Source organism: Perca fluviatilis, chromosome 4, assembly GCF_010015445.1.
Source record: "Perca fluviatilis chromosome 4, GENO_Pfluv_1.0, whole genome shotgun sequence".
NCBI classification, from domain to species: domain Eukaryota; kingdom Metazoa; phylum Chordata; class Actinopteri; order Perciformes; family Percidae; genus Perca; species Perca fluviatilis.
The window spans coordinates 19,787,706-19,813,493 of NC_053115.1; the positions used below are offsets into that span (position 1 = coordinate 19,787,706).

Sequence of the window (25,788 nt, forward strand, 5' to 3'; positions counted from 1 at the left end):
ACTGGCAGTGGTTGAGGAATGACTGGGGAACTTGTGGAGTTAAGAACTTGAAGTTCTCCTGCTGGTTCAACTTCATGCAGAAAGTCAGTTGGCTCAATGCTTCCTTCGACTTGATCGTAGACCTTTATTCAAGCGTTTGCAGCAATCAACTTCTTCATTTCTTCTAGACGTTCAAGCTTTCTACGCTTGTCTTGCATCGCCTGTTTTCTAACTAGGTTCTCAGATTCAAATTGTGCCAGGAGCGGTTTACCTTCAGCTTCTAGCCTTTGAAGCTCTGTCTCTTCCCTTTCTTGTTCATCCAACACTGCCAAAACTTCCTTGGATGCGGCAGCTTCAGCTGCAGCTTCGTTTCTTCTGACTGAGTGAATGCTAGAGCGAGTAGATCCACATTTTGAATGACGAGAGCGTGACTTTGATAAAGAATCTGTTGAGCCTAGGATGGAGCCGACATCGGGCCAAGGTTCATCCTCCTCATCTGCAGTATGCCATTTAAGTTGTCTTTCTGCCCTTTGAATGATGAATCCTGTAAGAGATATGCACAAGTCAACTCTGCGTGACTGGCTTGGTTCAAGAGTTTGCATTTGACGTAACTCTTCATAAATGGCCTGTACATCAGAACACGTTCCTTTTATGTTCTCAATCAGTTCATTTAATTCTTCCTCAGAGGCCGCATCAGTCAATATCTCCTTGCCTATGCTTGCATGATACTTACATTTCTCATGGATGATTCTGTACCGACGCTGTACAGCCTTTCTTCTTGAAATTCTTTTCCTTTCTCTGTTAGTGTTCGGGTTCTTTCACTTCTTCGTATTCTTTCCACTTCTTCTGTAGACTCAATGTCTGTAACTTCGGGTTGAGCAGGTGATGGGATATTTTCACGGCAGGTCTCAGTGCTCGTGTCTGACATTTTGAGATGGCTGTGGTGTGTGTAGCCTAATTATTGAGTTAGATTTATATTAGGCTGTGTGAATGTGAGCTACAGTAAGCCTAAATGTGGGATACTAGGAAGGTTAAAAGCAATATGAATTCCTTAACTTTGTGAAGACTAAATGAGTAGCCTAATTTTTAAACTTAAACTTCAATATTGCATCAATAAAACTGTATCAGAATGTATCAGAGCTAAGACTTCAAGTTGACTTCAATTTCAAAACATGGAAATTAGACATTACTTTGGCAAACTTAAACTTCAATATTGCATCAAGAAAACTGTATCAGAATTTAAACTTGGCTACACTTCAAGTTGACATCAATTTAAAAATATATGAAAATAAGACATTACTTTGGCACAGATAAGCACCTTGTACACCTTAATCGGTGAGCTTAGAAATGAATTAATTAATGTATCACTCTACTTAAGAAATATTTTCACATCAGCAGAGTTCTGATTAAGCACAAAATTCACAATCTGGCTCATCTGATCAGCGGGACCCTCGTTGAGTCGGCACAGCACGCGGCGGCCTGGCAGTCTCTGCTACCCCGTGTTGAGCAGGCGAGTTCTCACTGTAGATCTCTTCACGACAACGCAGACACAGGTTGGTTCTTTGAAACGGGCGTTTATTGTTTTGCTCTTCTGTCCTTAATGCATCCACGTCACGCCGTGAGAACTACATGAATGAACACAGTAAGCACGTCAAATTATACATTATCGAAGAAAATAAAGTACAAATTCCGTTTGGCGCGAATATAAACAATGTTTCACATATAAGATTAAATACCTCGTTGGCTGCTTGTCCTGAAAAGAGGTTCTTAAATCCTCGGAAAATCCTTCACAGTTCGCTTTGACCTCCGACAACAGTGAAACTCCAACTTAATTAGCAGAGCGCCGTAACATGTGTACACGTTAGGTTTCCTTTGGTCCATTAACAAAATTCTGCAGCAGCGGAAACCACAACAGAGAACTTTAGTTCCGAGAGAAACAAAAAACACAACGGACTAAAATCTAACTATTACATCACATACATTAACACATTTCCTATTTATTTAGGCCTACTGTATGAGACTGAATATAACTATAAATTTACTATGAATTTTGCATTAATTATGCATCATAAAGACAGCACATATTTAACAACACTTATAAAGATGATTTCTGGGGAAAAAAAGCAGGTTGCTTGCGTTTTTAATACCTTTTTCACAACAGTTGCTGCCGGTCTGGTTGATAAGTTGCCAAGTGTGTCAGGTAGATATGGCCCATCGTTTTTAAACTCCTTTTATAAAAACAAACATGTTACTCCTGATGCTTTTGAGATTGGCCCTGTCTCAGAGGAAAGAGTGAGAATGTGTTTATCTACATTGTCAATTAACAAAGCCACTGGACAGGACCTGATTCCGTCCAGATTTTTGAGTGATAGTGCCAATGTAATTTCTAGGGTACTTACCCATATAATAAATTTATCGTTAAGTCAGGGTATCTTTCCAAGCGACATGAAAAGGGCCAGGGTAGTCCCCCTTTTTAAGAAAAATAACCGATCAGATGTTGGTAATTATAGGCCTGTATCAATTCTGACAATCATATTGAAGGTTATTGAGCGTCTTGTGTATAAGCAGGTGGAAGAGTACCTTGTCAGACAAAATCTATTGTATGAACTTCAGTCTGGTTTTAGAGTAGCATTACTCTACTAAAACCTGTCTTATTCATTTATATGATTATATTCGACAAAACTTTGATGAAGGAAAGTATGTGGGCATGATTCTTCTTGACTTGCAAAAAGCTTTTGATACCGTAAACCATGCAATACTACTATCAAAGCTACAATGTATAGGCTTCAGAAATACTGCTGTGAAATGGTTCACCTCTTACCTCACTGGACGGACTCAAGTTTGTGATGTTGAGGGGACCATATCAGATTCTCTGGATATTGTTTTTGGGGTGCCCCATGGTTCAATCCTTGGCCCTCTTTTATTTTTAGTTTATATTAATGACATGCCAGCTGCGGTGAAATGTAAGCTGCTTTTATATACTGATGACTCTGCATTACTGGTTTCTGGGGATGATATCAGCGAGATTGAGAAGACTCTAGGTAATGAATTAAATAGTGTTAGTAAGTGGCTTATAGACAACAGGCTTTCAATACATCTGGGAAAAACTGAGTCCATTTTATTTGGAACAAAAGGAAAGTTGTCTAGAACAAATGCACTTAAGGTTACATGTAATGGCACTGAAATAGTGTCTCAGAAAAGTGTTACATACCTGGGGTTAACATTAGAGCAGTCATTAACCTGTAAATCTATTGCTGATAAAATATTATCCAAAGGTGCCAGTAAACTGAAATTCCTGTATCGCACAAGGCATCTAGATTATTCTATCAAGAAATTACTGGTTATATCATTGATTCAATGTCATTATGTCATTTTCATTATGCATGTTCTGCTTGGTACTGTGGATTATCAGTTAAACTTAAAAATAGACTGCAAGTGATGAAAAATAATGTTATTCGCTACCTGTTAAATGCACCACCCCAGACTCATATTGGTAGAGATACCTTTTAAAAGGGTTCCTGCCAGTTCATGTTAGAGTGGAGCAGTTAAAGTTGAATCATGTATAATGTTATAAATGGCTCTGCTCCCAAATATCTACATTCCCATATAAAAATAGTTCATACACAGCATAATCACAATACTAGGGCAGGTGTCCGTTCTTGTAAAGTGCCCAGAGTCAACAATGCAGCTAGAAGTTCTTTTTTTTATACAGGTATAACATTGTGGAATAATCTGCCGCTTTCCCTCAAAATTGTAAATACCAGGGGGGCTTTTTGACACAAAGTAAAGGTATTTTTATGGAATAGAGTAGCCAATATTTTTTAGAGTAGACTGATTATTTTATGTGATTTATGATTCTCTGATTTTAGAATGCTTTCAAACCTGTTATTGTCTTTGACCTGAAATAGGTCTTCGTCATGTGTTGCTTGTTTTAACACCAAGGACCATGTTGGAAATAAGTGTTTACACTTTAACATGCTATCCTTTGGATTATGTTGTTTGTCAAATCCAAAATAAATCAAATAAAAAATAAAAAATGTTATGAAAGCATACCAAAATAGCTCTAAAAGGCTGCTTTTGTTATAGGTTATAACATTCTGTTTCAGAAACAGAAGATATAACAAAATCAGCCTTTTATTTGGTATGTTTATTACCCTTTATCTGGGGTTTTTGTTTTTTGTTCTTTCAGGAAAATAGGCATGAACTCTGTGGTTTAACTATCGGAAACTATGCACCTTCATATTTTTTGCCAGTAAGAACATGAACAAGAAACAAGAACCTTTTGCATATGGAGTAAAAGAGCAGATGGAAATAACCACATAGTCTTGATCACTCTGCAAGATACAACCACACAAAGCTTGCTTTAGGCAACGGATGTTGAAAATACACCTCTGCTCAAGTTTTAGCTGGCTGTTTATGGGCTGAAATATGTGCCACCAGAAACTGAATTTGAATCATTTATATTTGAATTTGAATTGCTAAACTTGAATTATTGCATTGAAAAACTGAAGTTGAATCATATAATTTGAAATTGTATTGTTTAATTTGAATCATTGCATTGAAAAACTTAATCTGAATAGTATAATTTGAAATTGAATTTATTCGTTTGTAACTGAAGTCCAATAAAATTTGATCCTCACTGAAAATTCAACTCTTTATATATTTTCACATTCAGTTCTCACAATTCAATTTCAAGTTACTGTGACAGACATCCGGGTAGTTGAAGGATGAAGGAAGAGCAATCGAGCGCAGATCGATAGGTAGAGTTCAGTGACGCAGGATTAGCACTAAAGATGCCAGACTGTTGTGCTGTCTATGGATGTTGGAACGAAATAAAAAAAACAGCAAGGGATAACGTGGGAGAATGTGTTTTATGATATATATGCCTTGGACCTGCAATCTGAGCTCCGGCGGCAGCGGGAGGTGGAGAGTTCCGTGCCCCGGCGGCAGCGTCTCTTTCCCACGGCAGGAACACTGCTTCGCTTCGCTGCTGCGCCGGTCCCCGCTGATCCATATGGGACCGGCCAAAGACAGAGTGGTGATCGGCAGGATCTTCCACGTAGTCCAGGACAACCTTTATGTAGATTTCGGCTGGAGGGAAGGGAAACCCAGGAGAACTATCTGCGCCACTGAACTCTATCTATCGATCTGCGCTCAATTGCTCTTCCTTCATCCTCCAACTACCCGGATGTCTGTCACAGTAACTTGAAATTTAATTTTGAGAACTGAATCTGAATTGTGAGAACTGAATGTGAAAATATATAGAGAGTTGAATTTTCAGTGAGGATCAAATTTTATTGGACTTCAGTTACAAACGAATAAATTCAATTTCAAATTATACTATTCAGATTCAGTTTTTCAATGCAATGATTCAAATTAAACAATACAATTTCAAATTATATGATTCAAATTCAGTTTTTCAATGCAATAATTCAAGTTTAGCAATTCAAATATAAATGATTCAAATTCAGTTTCTGGTGGCACATATTTCAGCCCATAGTATGCTGTTGCTCAGTTAAATTACAAAAAACACTTTAATTAGGGCATCACTCAATTCTTATTAAGTCCATGCTCAAGTGACTGGTTGTCATCTTGATACACTATTAACATAAACCAATTCAACAAGTCTAAAAAGTGAAAAACGGCTTACATGATGTGATGAGTCATGCTGAGCTGTCATCACTGAAATTATGTTTATTTGATGGCCAAGGCTCAAAGTGAATTTCTATATTTGCCAAGATTTGTATCAGAAGAGGAGTCCATTGTTTGTCTCTTTCTGACATCACAGAAGGTTTTAATCAGGCCGCTTATTCTGTGATTTCTAACTTTCTCTATAAAGACATTTTGTTTCCTGAGACAAAGCTTCAAAAGAAAACAAACTTTTTAAAACGTGTGTCACAACATAGCAAGTTTCCTTTCTTTGCTTTGGAAAACCCATAGAAGTATTAAAGTAAAGATTGTGACGTGACTGTGCAGTGTTGGTTGACTTAATTTTCAACCAATCATTGGTCACTAATGAATCTTGGGACTAATAATAATGATAAAGGTGTAAAATGTCCCACCTAAACTAACTGTAGTCTAACTGAGTCTGTAAATGCCCGCTTAATCTTAAGAAGAGGGCTAATCAGACTGTGCTTGATTGACTGTTGGTGTGTGGGGCCGTAACACACATTCTAATATGCTTTTTCATTAGCATACACTTTTGCATTCTCATAATATTGCAGTAAGATTAAGCATATGTGGAATAAATGTTGATTAAATACATTAGGAATTTTTATCTCGTGCCCTGGAATTGAATTTGTATTTACAGAACTTAAAATGGACAGTACGACATGATACTAAGACTCATGTCTCAGACTTCTCATCCTCATTACCAGTGCACTGAAAACTGGGACTATTTTACTCACCACACTGAAACAGAACATTTTATGTTTCAGTGTGGTGAGTAAATATAGCCTGTACAGCTAAAAAGAAAAAAGGAAAAAAAAAGATTTAGTGTTCTGACTTGGCTTAAATATGCATAAATCTACATATGGCTGCATTGAATTATAAAAACCGTTTACTTTCAGTTCTCGTCCTCAGTTCTCATCAACTGAAACTGCACACAGTGATTGCAAAACTATTTTCTACACTGAGCTAGCAAAAGTCCTCAAAGGATTTAAAAGTCCTTTAAATTAGTTTGTTTAGTTATTGTTTAAGAGTTATGTTGCTTCAAAGAAGATTATATTTCACAATTGTAGTATTCAACTACAACATAGTGCTTTATAATACATTTGACAAAACTGCTGTTATCCCCAAAACCCCAAACTTTCTGTAGGGGAGGGAGACCAAGTCCGACCATTTGTTAAGCGACATTGTTGTGAATAGTATGCAAAATAATTTTTTTGCTTTTGGCCTCAAAATGTGTTAGTCTTCTACTGCTTAGTGTTGAAAGTTGGGTGTACGCAGCTGAGGAGAAAGTATTTGTGGCTCTGGGATTTTTATTTGTTCCTTTGTTTAAGTGCGTACTTCTGAAATCTGTATGTAGGTTAAGTTACCACCCAAACAATGGTTGTCAAGATCACTCATAGGGCACAACACTGGAAACACACAATGTGCCAGTGGACACACACATTGACAGGATAGGAATGGACTCATGCAATTTAGGTTGTGTGGTGTCTAGCACAAAAATACTGCAGCTTTGAAAAAATATTTACATTTAAAACATTGTTCATTACTTTGTCACTGGATGACAGTATTTAATAACCATCCCACCCCTACCCAGCTCATAAAAGTAGGCTACAGACAGTACATGAAACTGCATCACCCATATTCCCTCAGGTTGACACTGAACTCACCTACCTGAAATATAATATAAGTAACCTGTGGATTTTGTGTAAATAATAAACGAAATGACAACCACTGTTTGTAAATTGGTCAGTGTAGTCCTGTCAAATGTAACCCTTTTTATATTCATTTCATAAAGCCTTATAATCAGTCAATATAATATGCCGTTCTAAACCAAAAACGTTTCTCGAAAAAAGGGCAAAATAATCATATAGTATAATTATTCCAAGTTTCATTATGCCTTGTCTTGAATGTGTGTCATTTCCAAAGGATCCAGCAGATGGTGGTAATAGGACTCTGGCTTGCAGTAGCTACTTTTAAGATTAGAAGAAGAAACTTCTCACGAATCACGACAGCAAATTCTGTAATGCGACATGTCGAAAAACAAGCTGGATGAAATGCGGCACTGGGCAATACTTGATGTTGTTTAGTTGTTGTTAATAGAGAAACTGGCACATCAGGCTTTTACCCAGTAAGTGCAAAGCAGTCACTGTCTATCCGTGTAATATCAGTTTACCCTTTGACGCTTTTTGTACTAAAACACATCTTAAAACTGTACAAAATACCAATAATAATTGGGTTTTCCTTTGTGAAACAAGGATCTACACTAACCGCATTCTGTTACAGCGGGTTTGTCTAGTGATCCTGCCCCCAAAAGAAGCGATGCTGGTCACCGTGTTCTGCGCGCCGACGGATCGCCCAGAAACCACCTTCGCCCTCGATGTATCCCCAGAGCTGGAGCTGAGAGACTTTATAGCACTTTGTGAACTGGAATCAGGAATCCCAGCTGGGGAAATTCAGGTAAGACCCAGGCTAGCTGTAGCCATAGAGCTAACGTAGCTATTAGCTGGCTAACTGACTTGCTAGCATGAATCGTACTTTTGCTGTTTTGATGGACGGGCTGTTGCGAAACTTCGTTTATTAACTGCAGACCCATTTGCCGACTAGTGCCCCCGACGGCTATTAACGGTTACAAACAGTCGGCTTAGCTAAGTGGGTAGCCTAAACTTAACTGAAAGTCAGTCTTGACAGATAAAATTCTGGTCACAAAGACATTTTACCCCAACACATTTCCCATAACCTTTCACTCCCCCCGGGCGGCAGGAACCGCTTTTAAAAACGCTTTGCTTTTTTGGAAAACCCTTTTGCATGTAGGGGATTGTCTTCCATATCATAATTAATACAGCTTGGTCTGTTATGAAATATGTCTGTGGGCACTCGGGAAACCGAAAGTGAAGGTGAGAAATAAACCTGAAACAAATACATTGACACAAAGTAAAATAACCTTGTAGTTCTGGGTTAAGGTAGTAGTCGCAGTCAGGAAGACCACTGCATTGGCCAGCCAGTGAAACTACTGGTTTAGCTACTTTACTTACTGGAAAGTAGAGTTTGCAAAAGGAAGTGCCACCTAATGACTGCAGCATTTTGTAACAACTGTACAACTTCAGCTAATGTAATATCTTATCATGCTTAGCTTATTCAGTCAGGGATTCAATATTCACATCAAATACAACACAAGTATAATATGTAAATCTTCTGTGTGATGACATACAATTTAATTCTGTATTTTCCCATAAACAGATCACATATGTAGAACAGCCCCTAAAAGACCCTACTCGTGCCTTGGGGACCTATGGTGTTAAGGATGGAGATGTGGTGGTTCTCAGGCAAGCTGACAGAAGGCCCCCACCAACTCAGCCAGCCTTTCCAGGTAACACACGTGTTTGTTGAAAATGATATGAAAGATAGATCGCTCTGAGGGTTCTTCCGTGGATTGATGTTTTTCCGCAAGAAGGCGGATGATGGGTTGGGACTTGACTTTGTGTAGGACTTGAATTGAGAGTTCAGAAACAGGCAGGACAAAAACAACAATGCTGATATTCCCAATGTTGTTTTACATCCAAATAAATGTATTCAAACTGTATTACTGCCGGTAGTTCTAGTTAGCGACCACCATCAAAAGTATGAGGGAAGTAAGTGCAGGTTTACAGGAAGAGAAAAGTGTTGACTTAAAATCTAGGGACACAAGGCAACACTATTCAAAAGACATAAAAGATCTATGCATTATAACGAGGGCTGTCAAAATTAACGCGATAATAACAATTTAACATGTTCTGTAATTTGGGCCTCGGGCCGCTCCATAATTTGGGAAATTAGGAAAGCGATGCAGCAGTAATGTTGCGGATGGCTAGCAGAAACTGTAAAATGCTCCGTGATAATGTCCAGGGGATCACCAAACCGGCCAAACTTGAAAAATATCCCTCTGAAAGTACATTTAGAACAGATTAAAAAAATGTGCGATTAATCGCAAGTTAACTATGGACAATCATGTGATTAATCGCGATTAAACATTTTAATTGATTGACAGCCCTAGTTATAACCTCTCACTATTTATCCTTTGTGCTTCTTAGGTCTGCCCCATATTGACTTTCGTTCCATCACAATCCCTGGCACATCTTCAACTAGTCAACATGGTGCCATAAGGCCGCAGCAACAGGCTTCACAGCAGCCGCCGCCGCCGCAGCCTCAACAGCAGCCGCAGCGCGCGGCACAACCTTCCACGCCAATGGCCTTTCGTGGCTCCTCTCCTCAGGGGCTAGATGACCCTGCCTTACTCCAGCAAATGCTATTATCCAATCCACATGAGCTTTCACTTCTCAAGGAGCGAAACCCTCCACTTGCTGAGGCCCTGCTGAGCGGAGACTTGGGTAAACAAAAAAGCAGTTGATGTGACGTGCCACGATTTCTGTTCATGGCAGATTTGAATCGATCATGTTAGTGTAACTGTCTATTTCCTCAGAGCGTTTCACCAAAGTGCTGCAGGAGCAACAGCAGGATCGAGCCAAGAGAGAGCAGGAGAGGATCAGGCTTTTGACTGCTGATCCTTTTGATTTGGATGCCCAAGCTAAGATTGAGGAGGACATCAGGTATGGTGCAGAGACCGTAGATTTTGTTGACTTTTTGTAAATATTCATAGCACAACACATAACACCCCTCATCTTCAGCATGGTACAGCTCAGCTTTACTTCCATAACCACATATTGTGGTGTAATCATTTTTAATATAATGAATTTTCATGACTTTGACTGTACTATTTAGAGCTAACATTAGAATGGCAGCTTGTTCCCCAAAGTTAGGCAGCAGGTTTTCATTCTTAAAAAAAAAAATGTCTTACTCTTTGGATTTGTGCATATTCCAGGCAGCACAATGTGGAAGAAAACATGACCATTGCAATGGAGGAGGCCCCAGAAAGCTTTGGACAGGTGGTTATGCTCTACATTAACTGCAAAGTCAATGGGCACCCTGTGAAAGCTTTTGTTGACTCAGGTAATGAGCATTAAATCCTGATCCCATGTGTAGTAGTTACAATTTTCTGGCCATGTACGGGAATGCTACTGAGATGTTGGTGTGCTACTTTGTGGTTTAGTTTTTGTTTGTGGCTTAACCGATAAACAAGAGAGCAAAATGTGTTTTAGTTCTCTGATGTGATTCACACAGGTCTGCACGTGTGTCAATTATAATCGATTTCAGCCGGTTCTATCTGTGATCTCATTCCCCTTGTGATCTTTACAAGACCAGTATGTCTCAGCCAAGATGGGGAAGAGTAACCTTATCCTGGAGCACAGAAATATGATACACATGCTGTACCATTTGGATTTACACAGCACTTTATTCCCCTTTTCATTGCACAGGCTGTTTTTTGTTTTTGTTTTTTGGTTAGCATTAAACATTTTTGTAGAGTTCTGACATTCTTTGTTTTTAGGAGCCCAGATGACCATCATGAGCCAAGCATGTGCTGAGCGCTGTAACATCATGCGGCTGGTGGACCGTCGCTGGGCCGGGATTGCCAAAGGAGTTGGCACCCAGAAGATCATTGGCAGAGTACATTTGGGTGAGTGTTGGGTATTTAGAGCAACACTGTATTATAACGTCAGACTAGTTCCCAGAACGTTTGCATCAGACAAACGTTGCATGCAGTTTTAAAATGTGCTGAATGGTTAGATAGCCTAGCTTAGCACAATTACTGGATGTTTTACTTCCTTTTCACTCTCACCCATACAGTAGTTATGGTTTAAAATACGTTATTCCAGTGTTGTGAATTTGTTCAATGTGTGGTTATGAAATGGCTTTGTAAGAAACGCTGTCAACGCTAGTTGTACAAATACAAAGTAACTTACTGCAGATATCCACAAACTACCTTACGATTCAACATACCTTTTTAAAACTGCACACAGAGATATACAATGGTGTCAGAGATTGTCTGACTCTGGGTAGGTAGAATAAGTTCCCCTTGATCTATTCCTTTAACTGCATCCATATTCAAGCCTCTGCATGACATTTGAGAGTAGTTTAAATTGTGTTGTCTCCTTGTGCTCATGTAGCTCAGGTCCAAATAGAGGGGGACTTCCTTCCTTGTTCTTTCTCCATCTTGGAGGACCAGCCAATGGACATGCTGCTTGGCCTGGATATGCTGAAGAGACATCAGGTGTGAGACCCTTTTTTTACCTGATCACAGTGTGCACTACAGTGTCGGGTTGGAATTAGTTACATAATATTTCCATTTTTTTTGGTCCCTGTATACTGAATGTAAAGGAAGGTTGAAGAATATTGTTGAATATGTTTTTCTCGTAGTGTTCGATAGACCTGAAGAAGAACGTGCTTCTAATAGGCACTACAGGCACCGAGACTCGCTTCCTGTCTGAGGCCGAGCTGCCAGAGTGTGCCCGGCTGGCATACGGAGCAGAGGGGCGTGAAGACGCCCGTCCAGATGAGATTGGTGACAGAGAACTGGCAGAGGCACTTCAGAGGTCCATACAGGAAAGCGGTAAGATACATTCTCCCATCTCTGCGCTTCAGCCTGTTTTTCATTGGGCTTGTTTCAGCTCAGTTAGAACCACATTTGCATGTGCCACTTAAAGCTTCTTACTGTCAGCACCATTTATGCAGTCATCTGAATTTTCAGTCACATGATCACTTTATGTCATCACCTCAGCAAATTAAATGTACTTCAGAATAAGATGAGGTCAGGAAATTGAGAGAGGTCTATCAGGCAAATGTAAGCATTTATAATAAAAGAAGATAAATTAGTTAATTTTTTGGGCCTAAAGGGAAACACTCATGATTAGGTTTGGGTTTATTTGATGCTTTTTTTTCCTGTATGTAGAGTGTCCTTGGGTTATGTGAAAGGCACTTAAAACCAAATGTATTATTATGATTTGAAACTATATCTATATGGTGGTTACTAAGCTAACTTAGTTACTAGCATTAGCAACCTTTGTTTCTACTATATGAAAGTTAAAGCTATAGTTTGTTCTGTCTCGTCCCATTCTAAGTAATGACAACAATTCCGTCGGTGCATTCACATGACACAAGCCTTCCGTGATCGCGCTTCACCCCCACTCCTCCTCCACACAGTTGCTAGTAGCCAAGGAGGACACGGAGGATTAAAAAAACACGATGAACTCTTCAGAAGAGGTAACTATCTTTAGATTCTGCGCGCGGAAGTCGCCGGACGACACCGATTTCTAAACATAGCCACGCTGAGAAATACAGAGTTTTGTAGAGCCGAGTCTCAATTAGCTTTGTATCATCTCATAGCAGTAGCTCGAATGTAACAGACGTTAATTGTTATAAAAAGGTTACACACTAAAGCTTTAATTGCACCTGTACTGCATTAGGAGACATAACAGAGCATTCTTCTGTATGCGTTTGCCTACTTTTTAGCTGCCTTTTGTGGGTGTGATCTTGTAGTCTTTACTGTGTATTTCAACGCCTATATTAAGCAGAAATTTGGAGAAAACCCTTAATTGCTTTTGCCTCCATTAACACTTAATGCAGTCATCATTGCTGATCAACAGTACTGAGTGTGTCTTATTGCAGTGTTCAGCATGGACTGTTACATTTTGTCAGATTCTGTTAGCCAACAGTGCAGATGGATCTCTGAAAGAGTGTGAGAACCGCATTTAAAGCCCTCTCCAAAGACTAACCGAAAGGGACATCTAGTGCCAATAGAGAAACGTGGTTGGTTATTGGTGTGAGCAGGACTGTCTTCCACAGTAAATCAGTAAGCTATCGCAGCAGCAAGCATGAAAGCGAGGTTCCATCACTACTAACAAGGTCATGATATGAAGTTATATATTCTGTGATAGAAGAGTTTATCCACATCTCCCACTCCTACACGGGTATAAAAGTAACCGTCCCGAGGTTAACTGTAAGCATAAAGTGCTGCTTTCTCCACCAGTTGGAGGTGTGTTAGTATTTGAGATTGTCAAAACATAATCATGTTAGTGTTTCCCTTTCAATGCTTTTAACATTTGTGCTACTGCCATTGATCCACTTAGTCGTCGTCATTGTTTCCATCAGCCAGTCATGTCCGGTAATGGCTGCACATTGCGAGTGGAATTCAAACAATATAAGCAGCAGCAGAGATGCAATGGATTTGTGGGAACTGCAGCGGCCGAAATGAGGCAATCCTCCACTAGAGAAGAGGCATCAATCAGCTGTTGAATCAATTTTGGTCCTGATAATCATGTTTTAAGGGTTTTGATCAAATGTCTTACTGACGTGACCTCAATTGAGTTTTCTGAGGTTCAGTGATGGGTTATGTGATTACACTGTGACCTCTCCGTCAGGACATAGGCTCAAGTTGTTTTTGGATGACACTTTTCACATCTGTGTGTGAAAAGGTTGATAGGTTGTTGCATGCTCTGTGTGTGTGTGTGACTGCTAACTTTCTCCGTCCCTTTGCATGATGTGTGTGGTGTGCGCCCTAACCCCTGAGCAGGACAGCACTGATGCATTTGGAGACCGCTGGAGAGGGCCCTACCAACCAGGTACTGCAAATTCACAAGTCCATTGCCAGTGCTAAGCCCATTGCTATTTCTGGCTTTTATTTTGCTGTTATTTTGCTGCTGAATTGGTTGATTTATGTTGTACCTTTTTGTGTCTACGTATTTATTCTGAATACATATAACTGTTAAAAACTGTCAAAAGTCACAAACGATATGTGCAGCGGGTATTCAAGAATTTTTACAAGAGTTTCAGTAAGGAAGTGTGTGTTTTCGGTTGTTTCCTTAAATGCATATTATGCTTCCAGATGTCTTCACACGCTGTTTCATTCCCAGTTATATTGTCTCTTACAATAGACACTGCAGATGGACAAACTACCTCACCGCAGCCCCCACCATTTACATTACCCAGAACCTTAGACCAAATGTCCTCATCCACCTCCCCTTCCCAAAGCCCTTCCCCTGGCCAGCCCCAAACCCTGGATCGCTCTCAGTCGGCACCGGCCGCCATGGAGCAGGCCTCAGCACCAGGGCTGTGCCGGGACCCCCTTGGCCTCCTGGAGCTTCCTCTGACTTCGTCCTCAGCAGAGGATGCTGATTCTGCACCTCATCAGGTCCACTCTCACCCTCTGCCTGTCCATAGCAACTCCAGCAACAAAGTGTCCCCTGTACCCAGTCCCTCAACAGATGTCCAGCCTGGACATGCAGAGGGGTGTAATGGATCAGATGAGGCGATGAACAGTCCCGTGCTCCCCCATCAAGAGGAACTTTCCCCCATTCAACCCATGGAGCAGGAGGCGACTGAGTCTGACACCGCTGATGCCACGGAAGCCCGTCCGAGTGCTCCTGACAAACGGGACTCGGTGGAAATGGAGTCCCCCACTGCCTCGCGGGGCGCGGCGTCCTCTGAGAGGGACCAGCCTGAAGGGGAGCACTGCTCCAGCTCCGACAGCATCCCGTCGCTGGCGGCCGCTCTGATGGAGCTTCACGAGCTGCTGGTGTCCAACAACCTATCTCAGTCCCAAAACCACAGCGCCTCCTGCTCAGACGAAGCGGGCCCCGAGCCACGCACCCCAATGCCCGAAAACACCCAGCGTATCCCCTCCGCTGCCATTGCAGCCGGTGCAGAACCGAGCGACGCCAAAGCCAACGATGCTGCTGCCGTGTCTGACGAGGGACCATCTGTGTGTCTTGTGCCGGACCTCTCTGGCCACGATGAGCATCTAGGCGGGGATACAGCAGAGACCTTGGAGGGACAAGGACCAGCGCAGTGTCCAGACGGCCCCGGGGAGAGGAGGGCAGGTAGATGTGGGCCAGATGAAGCAAATGACATCAGCAGGTTTCAGCCTGAGCCCGAGGTTCCTCCTGATCCTGCAGGGGACCTGGAGTTCAGGGAACCTCCTGAGGGGCAGCAGGGGAGAGGGGTCGCAGACGGACGAGCCTCCGGCACCAACACCCCAGACACTCTTGGCCTCCAGACTGAGCACACTTTTCTCAGCCCGCTGTCTATGGCAGTGGGCTCACCTGAGGAAGTCTCTGGCACGTCCTCCCCCTCTTCCTCTCCTCTTGCTCAGGCTCCCCAGCTTGCATCTCCAGCCCCTGTTCTCCCGCCTCCGCATCCCTTTATAGAACCATTTCCAGCCGAGCACATCCAGCGAATCCAGGCGGCAGGGTTTTCTGCCGGGGAGGCGGCAGAGGCACTGGAACAGGCCCACGGGGTTGTGGAGCTAGCTCTACTGGCACTACTAGCCCGCAGTATCACTGTGCCCACCTAGACTCCCAACTAGTCCTACGAGTCCCCAGCCTCCCAACTCAGCATCTGTTTTATTTATACCTTGTTACTGATCCAGATGTCTCAGTCCTTTTTTTTTTTTTTTTTTAAAAGCAGGGAGCACGTATAAACACAGGGAAATGCTGTCCTTTTGGTTTGTCGTACAGAATATCTAAGAACAAACAGGACAACTAGTAATACTTTTCTGGATATTGCATATGTGAGGTGTGTTTGCATGCAGATGTTTTGGGTGGCCACCCATCTCATTGGTTTTTAGAGATTTGGTATGGTAGATTGATTTTCTTCTTGTTTTGTCGTCCATCGTTGACACATTATTAAATGCCCAACGTATGATTGATTCTTTAACCATTAAACATTATTATAATTTCCCCTTTCGATATGTCCTAAAACTATTGTTGTGGAGCATCAATAAAAAAAATTTAATAAAAAAAGAAAATCTCAAAATTGAGTAGGGTTACTCCTACTCCCCGTTCCAGAATAGCTCTGTCTGGTGAGCTTTATATCATTCAGCACAAATATGGATATTTGAAGCAATTTGCTGATAAATAAAGCACCATGTTGATTTTTGTTGTTTGTAGCCCCTTCAATTCACAATTCACAAATCAAACGCTTCATCGTGGGAACTGCTGCAGTTTAGAAGGGTTGAACATTTTTGATCAAGTTTACAAATAACTGTCTCCAGATGGAGAGTGGAACCCCCTTTAGCCACGGCTGTTCTCACACAAAAATAACAAGTGAGCCACACGTGTGTTTGTTGGCATTTTTAAATTCAGTATGTGTATTACAGAAGGTATCTTGTACTGTGTGTATTATTTTCCACAGTTTGAAAGCTTTGCCATGTGTAGATTACAAAACTGTTCGTAGCTCCCGTTCAGAAAGGATCTTTTTTATTTTGTGTCAAATCAAAATAGTGTGTGTACCTTTTTAAAAACACCCATTTTCATTTTGTAATTCATTAAAATATTGCCATGTCAGTACATCATTTATTAAGAATTTTAATGGCTTTATTTGAGTCATACCAACAATGTTCAGGCAGATTGAATTATCTACTTTTATCTTGTATGACATTTTAAATTGCAAATAAAATGGAACAAGTATTTGTACACTGTGCGAAATTATTTTGTACTTCGTTGGTAAACGCAGTGTGATTAGAGCTGCAGCTTAATAAAGTCATCAAATTGTTTCTATATATACAGTGGCAGCAACAACAACACAATGTACTTAACTAAATCAACTGTTTGATACAACAGGAAATGCTACAAAATGTGCACAAATGTAGGTAAAACCTTGAATTTGTTGTCACTGCCAATTTAATTTGATAGCAAAATGATTAAAAAGATTAAAAGTTGACTGCAGAAAGTGGTGCTTTCTCCACCAAAAAAAAAAAAATCGTATAGCAAAAATGTTTATCCAAACATTAATAGTGTTGTTTTTGAGGTGTTCACAAAGCTCACAAACCACCATCCAAGTTTTTTCTTTTGTTTCCCTCCCTGTGTGAAACTTTTCTATTTCCTTTGTGTAATACATTGTGGGAAAATGTTTCTTAGGTATGCATACTAGGTTTTTTTGAACATATTTTACCAATGTGGACACAGTACTTACTCAAACCCTGGTAAGAATTAGGGCTGCAACTTACCTAATTATTTAGATTTTCAGTTAGTCTGCAAAGTTTTTTTTTTTTTTTTTCTTTGGATGAATCATTTGGTCTATACAATGTTTGACAATAGTTAAAAATCTTAATTTCCCAGAGGCCACAGTGATGTTAAAAAGTTGCTTGTTTTGTTCAACCAACGGTCTATAAACTCAAAATATTCAATTTTGATTGGTATATATTGTACTGGGACACAGCTCGTTAGCTTGAGCTTTATAAAAAAAAAAAAGCCACACCTGGTTCTAGTTTTTGTGATTGCAGCTCAGTAAATCTCAAACTGCATCCACCAGATCATTTAATCGGAGTGGCTCTGCACCAAACCAAGGATGCTTCAGTAGATAAACACATCCACAGTTGCACCTTGGTCAGAGTTTTAAAATAGAGCATTGGTGGCGGCAGTAGACTCGAGCGTTATGGCTCAATTTGGCTACACAGATGAAAACAACCACTGTTGGAGCAGCAACATTATCGCTAATCTACACTCCTACTTTGGACATAGTCATCCAGTGAATGATTTGATTTCACAAACACAAACCGTAAAGACAGGAGAGCAGCTGGACACTGGAGGCCTTGATAGGAGCGCTGATTCCCTGAACCTGCTTGAGGATTGCAGGTATGGACCACACGGTGCATGTTGAACACTTGAGTAGACTTTGCATGTAGGATAATGATGATGAAAGATATATTTTTTAGTCCTCCTATAGACCTATCTTCAGCTCTCAGGTCGGTGGCTTTTACGCGGACAAGGGGTTTGAGAAAGCACTCCCCTGTGCCCGAGCCCTTGTCACTACCTAGACTTGAGGACTGTCCAGTTTTATCTCCATTAGATGATCAGGGAAAACCTGCAGAAGGGTGAGAGAGAGAGAGAGACTGTAAATTGTTATACTGCTTTTATAATCTTTTACACTTTTAACTATGTGGCCTGCTTAATAAAACCCAGGGCAGCAGACCCAGCCGAGGAGGAAGTGCCGAGTGTACCATTCCAGTCAAAGTACATTCATTTTTGTAAGTTTTACCTTTCAACTCCGGCCTTGTCAGTGATTTGAATAGTCACATTTACAGCAATGTAAAGTACCTTGTCTGCATTTCTTCCTTTTGCTCTGCAGTCCCACTGTATCACGACTACTGTGTACAGGCGATAACGCACAGTCTGCGCAGACTGAGCACGAGTTGTGTGTCTGAACTGATAACCCCCCAGGGTCCGCAGCGCCGTCACTTTGGCTATGAGGCTACATCTCCTGAAGCGACTCCATCCTCCCCTCCATCTCATCCAGTCAGGGTGACTCCGTGTACTCTTTGGCAAGATCTAGAAGAGGTGAAGGCGTCCGGCTTGCTCAGCAGCCTGACAACCAGAGAGATTCTCCTTCAGGAGGTGTGGAAAGCTCTCTATTTCACACTTTACACGTCACGATAATCAACACGCTCCACTCTGGAGCTGGCTTAACCAATTTGGGATCAAATGACGTTAAAATCACAGAGGAAGACAGAAGTGTAGCAAAAATGATTGGGCCTGGTTCACTAATGCTTGTTGCACAACAGAGACTGGAAAATGGAGGGACAACTATGCTATTTACCAGTAGGCCTGTGGTCTAGTAGGCCCATGATTAGTAGGCCTATGCCAAACTGTAGTTAGGCAAGAGGATGAACACTTTACCTAAATCAGAAGGGGTTATTCTCTCAGACTACTGGCATGTTATTCTTTTAGCATTTAGCATGTTATTGTGCTAAGATTACCTGTTAGATCTGGTTGCATCTAACTTTTATGTAACCTTCACCATGTTAGCATTTTTAGCATGTGAACATGTAGTTAATGCGTTTTTTATATACCAAAATGTTCCATGTAACTTGGGGGGGGGGTTACTTGTAATGTGTAGCATTAAACATTTAGCATGTTAGCTTGGAATGTTCACATAATCTCAAAACAGGCTGTTCTGATGTGTATTGAAGGATAACTGTTTTATATATGTTCTTATTGTCAACAAATCTAAAAAAAAAAAGACTTAAGTATGTCTCCTAATACTTTATGATTCCTGCTCTATCTTGGGCACTCGGCCTCTGCATCCATTCTTTCTTAAAGAGTCACTAACGTATAGTGTTAAATATTTAAAGGCTCATTAACTTCATAAACAGCTGGCCACCATAGTTTTTTGGAAAACTTCCTCAAACAGTAGTTAAAAGTGCATTAGATGTGAACTATTTTCAGCCGTGAGATAATACAAATTTTGCATTAATAGTTTTTGGAAAACAATAGTTTGTGGCAAAGAGGAATTGAATACACAGACAATACTTGGTTCGTATAGACCAATTCGGTTGTGGTTTTTCATGGGATTTGCTGACCATAAACAGAATCATCAGCCTCATCTGTTAACGGTTTTATTATGCTTTTTTTAAGGTTTAGTGTGACATTCTCCCTTAATCCTTGTTCTCGTTTCCTTCTTCTGAAGTCGACGTTTGAGTTGATCGGCTCTGAAGCGTCTTACCTAAGGAGCCTTGGACTTGCAGTCAATCACTTCTATGTGTCAAAGGCACTGGAGCGGACTCTGAATCAAAGGGAGCATCACATTTTGTTTTCCAACATTTGCCATGTGATGGCAGCCAGTGAAAAGTCAGAGCTTCACATACCAGTACCTCCTTATACATTTTATTTTTTTTACTGGTTGTTGGTGTCTATGCTGAGCTGGTGTCTGTCTCTTCTAGGTTTCTTATGGCTCTGGAAATTCGACTGGGAAAGAGTGTGTTGCTATCTCAGGTTGGAGACATTGTGCTTCAGCACTGCCCTGAGTTTCACCGCCTCTATGTGCCATATGTGACCAACATGATGTACCAAGAGACTCTTTTCAACCAGCTACTGTAAGTCTGTTCTGTAGCCTACTTAACCCTTGTGTTGTCCTTCGGGTCCCAGTGACCCGAAGGACAACACAAGGATTATGTACTTCCGTTTACTTTGTTGAGAATTGCTCTCTAAACAAGGGTTAATACAGCACCTTTGTTTTTTTTTTTTTAGCTTTTTTTTTTTCTTTAATTTTTTTTTTTTTGTTCTAGAAATAAACTTTACTTACTTACTTTACAAGAAACAGGGTTTAGAGAGCAATTCTCAACAAAGTAAACGGAAGTACCCGAAGGACAACACAAGGGTTAATACCACTGCTGGTACACCAGTGACTTTTCATAAAACATTTCTCTTTTTTTATTTTAAAGCCAGCACAACAGGGACTTTCTGTCTAAAATCAAGAAGCTTGAGCGTGACCCGGTGTGTCAAAGACAGAGCCTGAAGTCATTCCTTGTCCTTCCGTTCCAGAGAATTACTCGTATTAAACTCATCCTAGAGGTAAAGGCATCTGGTGATGATACTTTTTTCTTTTTTTTAACTTGTATGACACGTTTCAGAAGTCAATTAAAGTTGGGTTTTTGTCATTTCAGAGCATCCTGAAACTGACTGACCCAGGCTCTGCCTCAATTTCAAATCTCAAAAAAGCAATTGAAGCCATCCATGAGGTAATATTGTTTTATATTCAAGTGTTCAGATCTGTACATTCACAGTTCTGAACAGGGGAGTGAGCTTGTTGTTGGAAGGGGGCTGAGAAAATGAATAGGAATTGCCATGTACGTAGATGGCTTTCAAAGTCAACTCTAAAAATTTCAAAAATGGCATTACTGTCTACTCTGACCAGATAGTGACCGAGTGTGACAAGCGGGTCAGAAAACTGAAACAAATCGAGGAGCTGGTCTGCCTGGAAATGCTGCTGGATTTTGGCAAAGTTAAGGTGACAAGTTTGTGTTTTTCTTTTTCACTAGATGGATGGATGGATAGAAAGAAATTTAAATGAATAAATAATATATATTTTACCATCTGCAGGTTTACACAACAAAATCAAGTCTGTTATATATTCTGACTGACTGCCTCTTCCTCCATCCAGTCAGTCCCTCTGATCGTGAGCGGGCGTTTTTTGGTGCACCAGGGTCCCATGAGACGGCTGACTGTGGCCGCTTGCAACTCGAGAGTAACATTCGTCAGCGTCTACCTCCACCTCTTCAATGACCTTTTGATCATCTCCTCGAAAAAGTAACTTCATCTTTTTAACACCACAAACCAATTTTTAACCATCCTATTATTGAATTGCCTTTTGAACCAGACGGTTTTCTCTCCGCATATCAGGGACCAGAGGTTCACAGTCGTGGATCATGCTGAACGTGTGCACGTTGAGCATCTGAAGACTGAGGTCCTGGGTCTACCCCCAGACTCCTTCCTGTTGCATCTCTCTCAAAGTCACACCAGACAACCAACCGCCATGATACTTGTTGCACACACAAGGTACGAGTTGACATCTTTATTTTTTTTTATGACTAAAATCCATCTGTGATTCCTGTCTTTATTTTTTTTAAATTGCAGATCAGATAAAGAGGCGTGGATGAAGGTGCTTTCGTCAAAGCAGTGATGGAAATGTTATTGTGCGAGATTATTTTTGATTTTATAATTCAAACTTTGGTTGTTTTAACTTGCACGTTATTAATGTGTACATCTTGACATCATGTACATTTGGTTCACTCTAAAAATGTATCTTAACTTGACTGCACTTGATAAGACATGAAGGGTTCAAACATGCACTGAATGTCACAATTGGACACAGCCTGAAGGTGACTTTTTATTTTTATTTTTTTATTGGGAATAGGTTTTTTTTTTTTTTTACACACACTTGTATTAAAATGCTGACTTCTTTTAAGCAATGTGCACTTTATATATTTTTTTTTAATAAAACAAAGGTCTGACTTTGTTAGATCAGCCTAATGCAACAAAAATGCCTCCAAAAACGTGTCCACCAGGCCTAAGTTGTTTCTTGTTCATAAAACTGCAGCATAGTGAACAATAACTGTTCACAGTAAAAGACAAGTATTTTTGGTCGTCATTCGAAGCCATTCCACTACACCAATTGAAGCTGGTAAAAAACAGTCCCTGATCTTCTGACATAAAAATATTTAACACACTGTTTTAACATTTTTGGTGCTTTTTAGATGTTAACAGGAATCTGTGGGGGGGGTGTCTCAAACAAAGTGAAACTGTTTTTTTGTGCTATTTAATGCATAAAAGTGAGAACTTAACTGGCACTCAATGGCAGGGAGAACACAAAAAATGCAAACTTCTGCATGTTAATATAACCAAAGTCCCAGACTGGCTGAATCTCATCACCCTTATTTGTTAGCTCGCCGATTCCTCGGCTGAACCGGAAGTTGTTCTGTCCCTCCTCGGTGAAGGCTGTCTCAAAGCTGCACCGAGGACCGAGCATCGAGGCGAGGACACACGAGCGCAGCCTTCCTGGAAGCCGTGCAGCTGAAGAAGTTGCTAACGCCCCAACAGCTGACAAATTCATGTGACGCTTCAGAGGAAAGGACGTCTCATCCCTCTGAAACACTTACTTGTCTCCTCTTGACAGGAGGAAGGGAAGCAAGTGGAGGCTTCAAGGAGGCAATTGTGTGGCAAAAGTGCTATGGGACATACCCGTAACACGATTGATTCAACACCCTGCTGACATAGCACGGGAGAATTTAAGACCTTTCAGAATCAAAAATCCATCTTGACAGCAGTCATTCTAGTGTCAGAGGGAATGGTCCATCTATCTCAACAGCAGCCTCCATCTCATCCTGAGAAATCGGAAGCACTCCCAGATCGGCTGCTAAGTGCAATCCCTCAAAGGCAGACACCCAGGGGTGAACCTCCCAGTTAACCTCAACTGCCTCTTTAAAATCATTTTCGGTATTAAAGTCTCTGTCTCCTGCTGTTAATGGTGGCTGGCTGAAACACAGTCCTGATGCCACAGGCTCTCTGCCAGGCAGTTGAGGAGGGGGGCTACATCACCCAGCCCGTCACTGACCTCCCCGCCTACACGCAGCACCGGTAAGCTCCATGTCTCCTGGAAGTCCCTCACGTCTCTCTCAGCCACATCACAGTGCATGAAAAGGTCAAATCTAGAGGGAACATTAAGGATGAATGCCCATCTCTGTATTAAGTTATACACTAAGCCCTCAAAACATTTTTATACTCAACTTTCAAGTTTTAAAGAACACAAAAGGATACTTGGTGCCAACTACCAATTTCACAACACGACCCTCAGGTGTCCCAGTCCATTTAGCAATTTGATTTGACAGATCATCGAAGGATGTCCTGTCAGTGAAGGAGAACAGGAAAAGGACGGCGTCCACCTGCTCCTTACAGGCCTGGAAGACAAGGATCGGGGATTTGACGAAACGTCTGGTGTGATGGTGTTGTGGTACTTTTTTTTTTTTTTTTCCTGTTTCACATTAGTTAATAACTCAATGCAATGTGCTGTGTGAAAACACTTTATATTATAAACATACTGGCAGCAAATGGTCAAATCTACGCAAGACATTCTCTCCACAGTCCCACAGCTGCAGACGGAAGAAAAGCACTCTGCCATTTTCTCTCAGCTTCACTGGCCAATACACCGTTGTCGTCTCAATACCTTTTAAACAAGCGATAAATTGGATGAATATTTGTGACCATATTTACCCTTATTGTATAAATTACTCTAAAAGCAATTGATTCTAGACCTACCTGTGGTTTCATAGTGCATGTTAGGAATATTCAGGCCTGCAAGACGTGCAGCAAGAGCAGTTTTCCCGACTCCACTCTTGCCACAGATGAATATCTTATAGTGAACTGTGTCCACAGCTACGTGTGGGGGCATCACCGGAGACTCCAACAGGCCTGTAAAACAAGTTTTAAAAGGGCCGTCTAAATAGTTACTTTTGTGTACTGCTTGGTATTCATACTTTTCAGTCATGACAGCGTCAAAATGGCGCGCTGGTCAAAGATCACTGTCACTTAAAGGTCTTAAAGGTCCAATGGCATGAAAATGTCACTTTGAGGTTTATTTAGCATTAATAGGAGTTATCCCCCAGCCTGCCTATGGTCCCCCAGTGGCTAGAAATGGTGATAGGTGTAAACCAAGCCCTTGGAATCCTGATCTGCCTTATGAGGTCATAAGGAGCAAGGTTACTGTATATGTCAAGTGTATGCCACTCTTAGAAATCTCCTACATCTACATTAGACATCACAAATTATAAAAAAAAAAAAAAAAACACTAGGTTTTGTTATGCCATCTTGTTTTTAGTGATTTTTGTGTTGGTTGTCCAGTGAAACAGTACAGGGTATTATAGAGGCGGGCTTGTAACATGTCATTTTCTTTACATTATTCAGTTTTCTCTTTACACAACCTCAAACTCAAACATAAGTTATGACAATATTCGTATAGGCTCATAAGACAATTAAAAGTCATGTTTACAAATGCTACCCACTCTCCCTACATCTAGAGCCAATAATGACAAAACCCACATCATTTCTTCAAAGTTTTTTTTTGGTAGACATGGTGGAGATTATTGGAAATGCACCTACCAGCCACTTTTCATACACAATTCACACAGTTTGTTCAAAAATGTTCAGTAGAACACGTTTCCTGAAATACTTTGTTGTATAATCAAAGCCTGCTTCACTGTTAGCTACATACTAAACATGTGCTGCTTTTGAAAACTGTTTTCAGTGATTCAACCAAAATGGTAACGTTTCCATACCGAAGTGTTTGCGTCTCTTCTTGTGTAGAATTTTGCTGAAATATTCTTTGCTGTCTTTACATCGATGCCAGTCAGCTACTACGATTGATCCGGAGGAAGGAGGAACTTGTGCCATGTTGTTTGTTATCTCTAGCGAGCTAGTTACGCTAGCTAAAGGTAACGTTAGCGTCACACTGCTAAGGTCAGTTTTTCATAATAAAAAAAAAAAGTCAGACTGTAGAACTGTAGCGGAAGACCGGTGTTAGTATTGAAATACTGTAAACAGTCTTTTCTCACCATAAAGCGATTTAATAACAACTATTGTCGGAAAATAGCATTTTTAATCTCAAAGTGCTGCAACCACCTGATAAAGTAGCTAGAAGAGTAAAAGAAAAAGGCATCCCTTGACAACCGCCGCCGTCGTCACGTCAACTTCCGTGTTTTGCTTTGTTTCTTCTTCCTTGGGTTTGGGTTTTAAAGGCAGTTGTATCCTTAATGTTGAACTACTGCCATCTTCTGGATTTAGTTAACTGCTACAGTGTCCAGTCTGTCAGAATGTCCCAATAGAAGTGCCATGGATGTATCATGGGATTTTCCCGGATTTTCCTCATCAGTCCTGTTCTTATTAGGAAGCATCTTCCGCCTCGTCCACTTTCACCACATTGCAGTCTTTTATATATGTAAATGAT

The 25,788-nt window shown here is 40.8% G+C and overlaps 3 protein-coding genes across 4 annotated transcripts; 2 read left to right on the forward strand and 1 right to left on the reverse strand.

The window, feature by feature from the left end:
* The first annotated feature begins 7,648 nt into the window (after positions 1-7,648).
* Positions 7,649-16,452, forward strand: ddi2 (DNA-damage inducible protein 2). Of its 2 annotated transcripts, XM_039797617.1 has the most exons (11): positions 7,649-7,777; positions 7,933-8,106; positions 8,887-9,016; positions 9,717-10,013; positions 10,106-10,232; positions 10,505-10,632; positions 11,069-11,197; positions 11,688-11,791; positions 11,938-12,130; positions 14,090-14,138; positions 14,451-14,533. In XM_039797617.1, exons 2-10 carry the CDS (start codon positions 7,969-7,971, stop codon positions 14,098-14,100), a joined length of 1,257 nt encoding a protein of 418 aa, XP_039653551.1. In that variant the 5' UTR covers positions 7,649-7,777; positions 7,933-7,968; the 3' UTR covers positions 14,101-14,138; positions 14,451-14,533. The 2 variants fall into 2 exon arrangements, with proteins under 2 accessions (XP_039653551.1, XP_039653550.1); XM_039797616.1 differs by lacking the exon at positions 14,090-14,138 and having other exon boundaries at positions 14,451-16,452.
* Positions 16,453-17,651: 1,199 nt separating this feature from the next.
* On the forward strand, positions 17,652-22,159 carry si:ch73-15b2.5 (rho guanine nucleotide exchange factor 19). Its single transcript, XM_039797618.1, has 12 exons — positions 17,652-18,149; positions 18,230-18,388; positions 18,477-18,541; positions 18,643-18,908; positions 19,981-20,141; positions 20,234-20,386; positions 20,735-20,864; positions 20,957-21,031; positions 21,208-21,300; positions 21,454-21,599; positions 21,693-21,848; positions 21,927-22,159. The coding sequence occupies exons 1-12, from the start codon at positions 17,950-17,952 to the stop codon at positions 21,970-21,972; spliced, it is 1,650 nt and encodes a 549-aa protein (XP_039653552.1). The 5' UTR covers positions 17,652-17,949; the 3' UTR covers positions 21,973-22,159.
* A 48-nt stretch (positions 22,160-22,207) lies between these two features.
* cplane2 (ciliogenesis and planar polarity effector 2) lies at positions 22,208-25,263 on the reverse strand. Its single transcript, XM_039797619.1, has 5 exons — positions 25,121-25,263; positions 24,105-24,257; positions 23,888-24,012; positions 23,607-23,746; positions 22,208-23,497 (listed from the first exon to the last, which is right to left on the reverse strand). Exons 1-5 carry the CDS (start codon positions 25,233-25,235, stop codon positions 23,311-23,313), a joined length of 720 nt encoding a protein of 239 aa, XP_039653553.1. The 5' UTR covers positions 25,236-25,263; the 3' UTR covers positions 22,208-23,310.
* Positions 25,264-25,788: the final 525 nt, after the last annotated feature.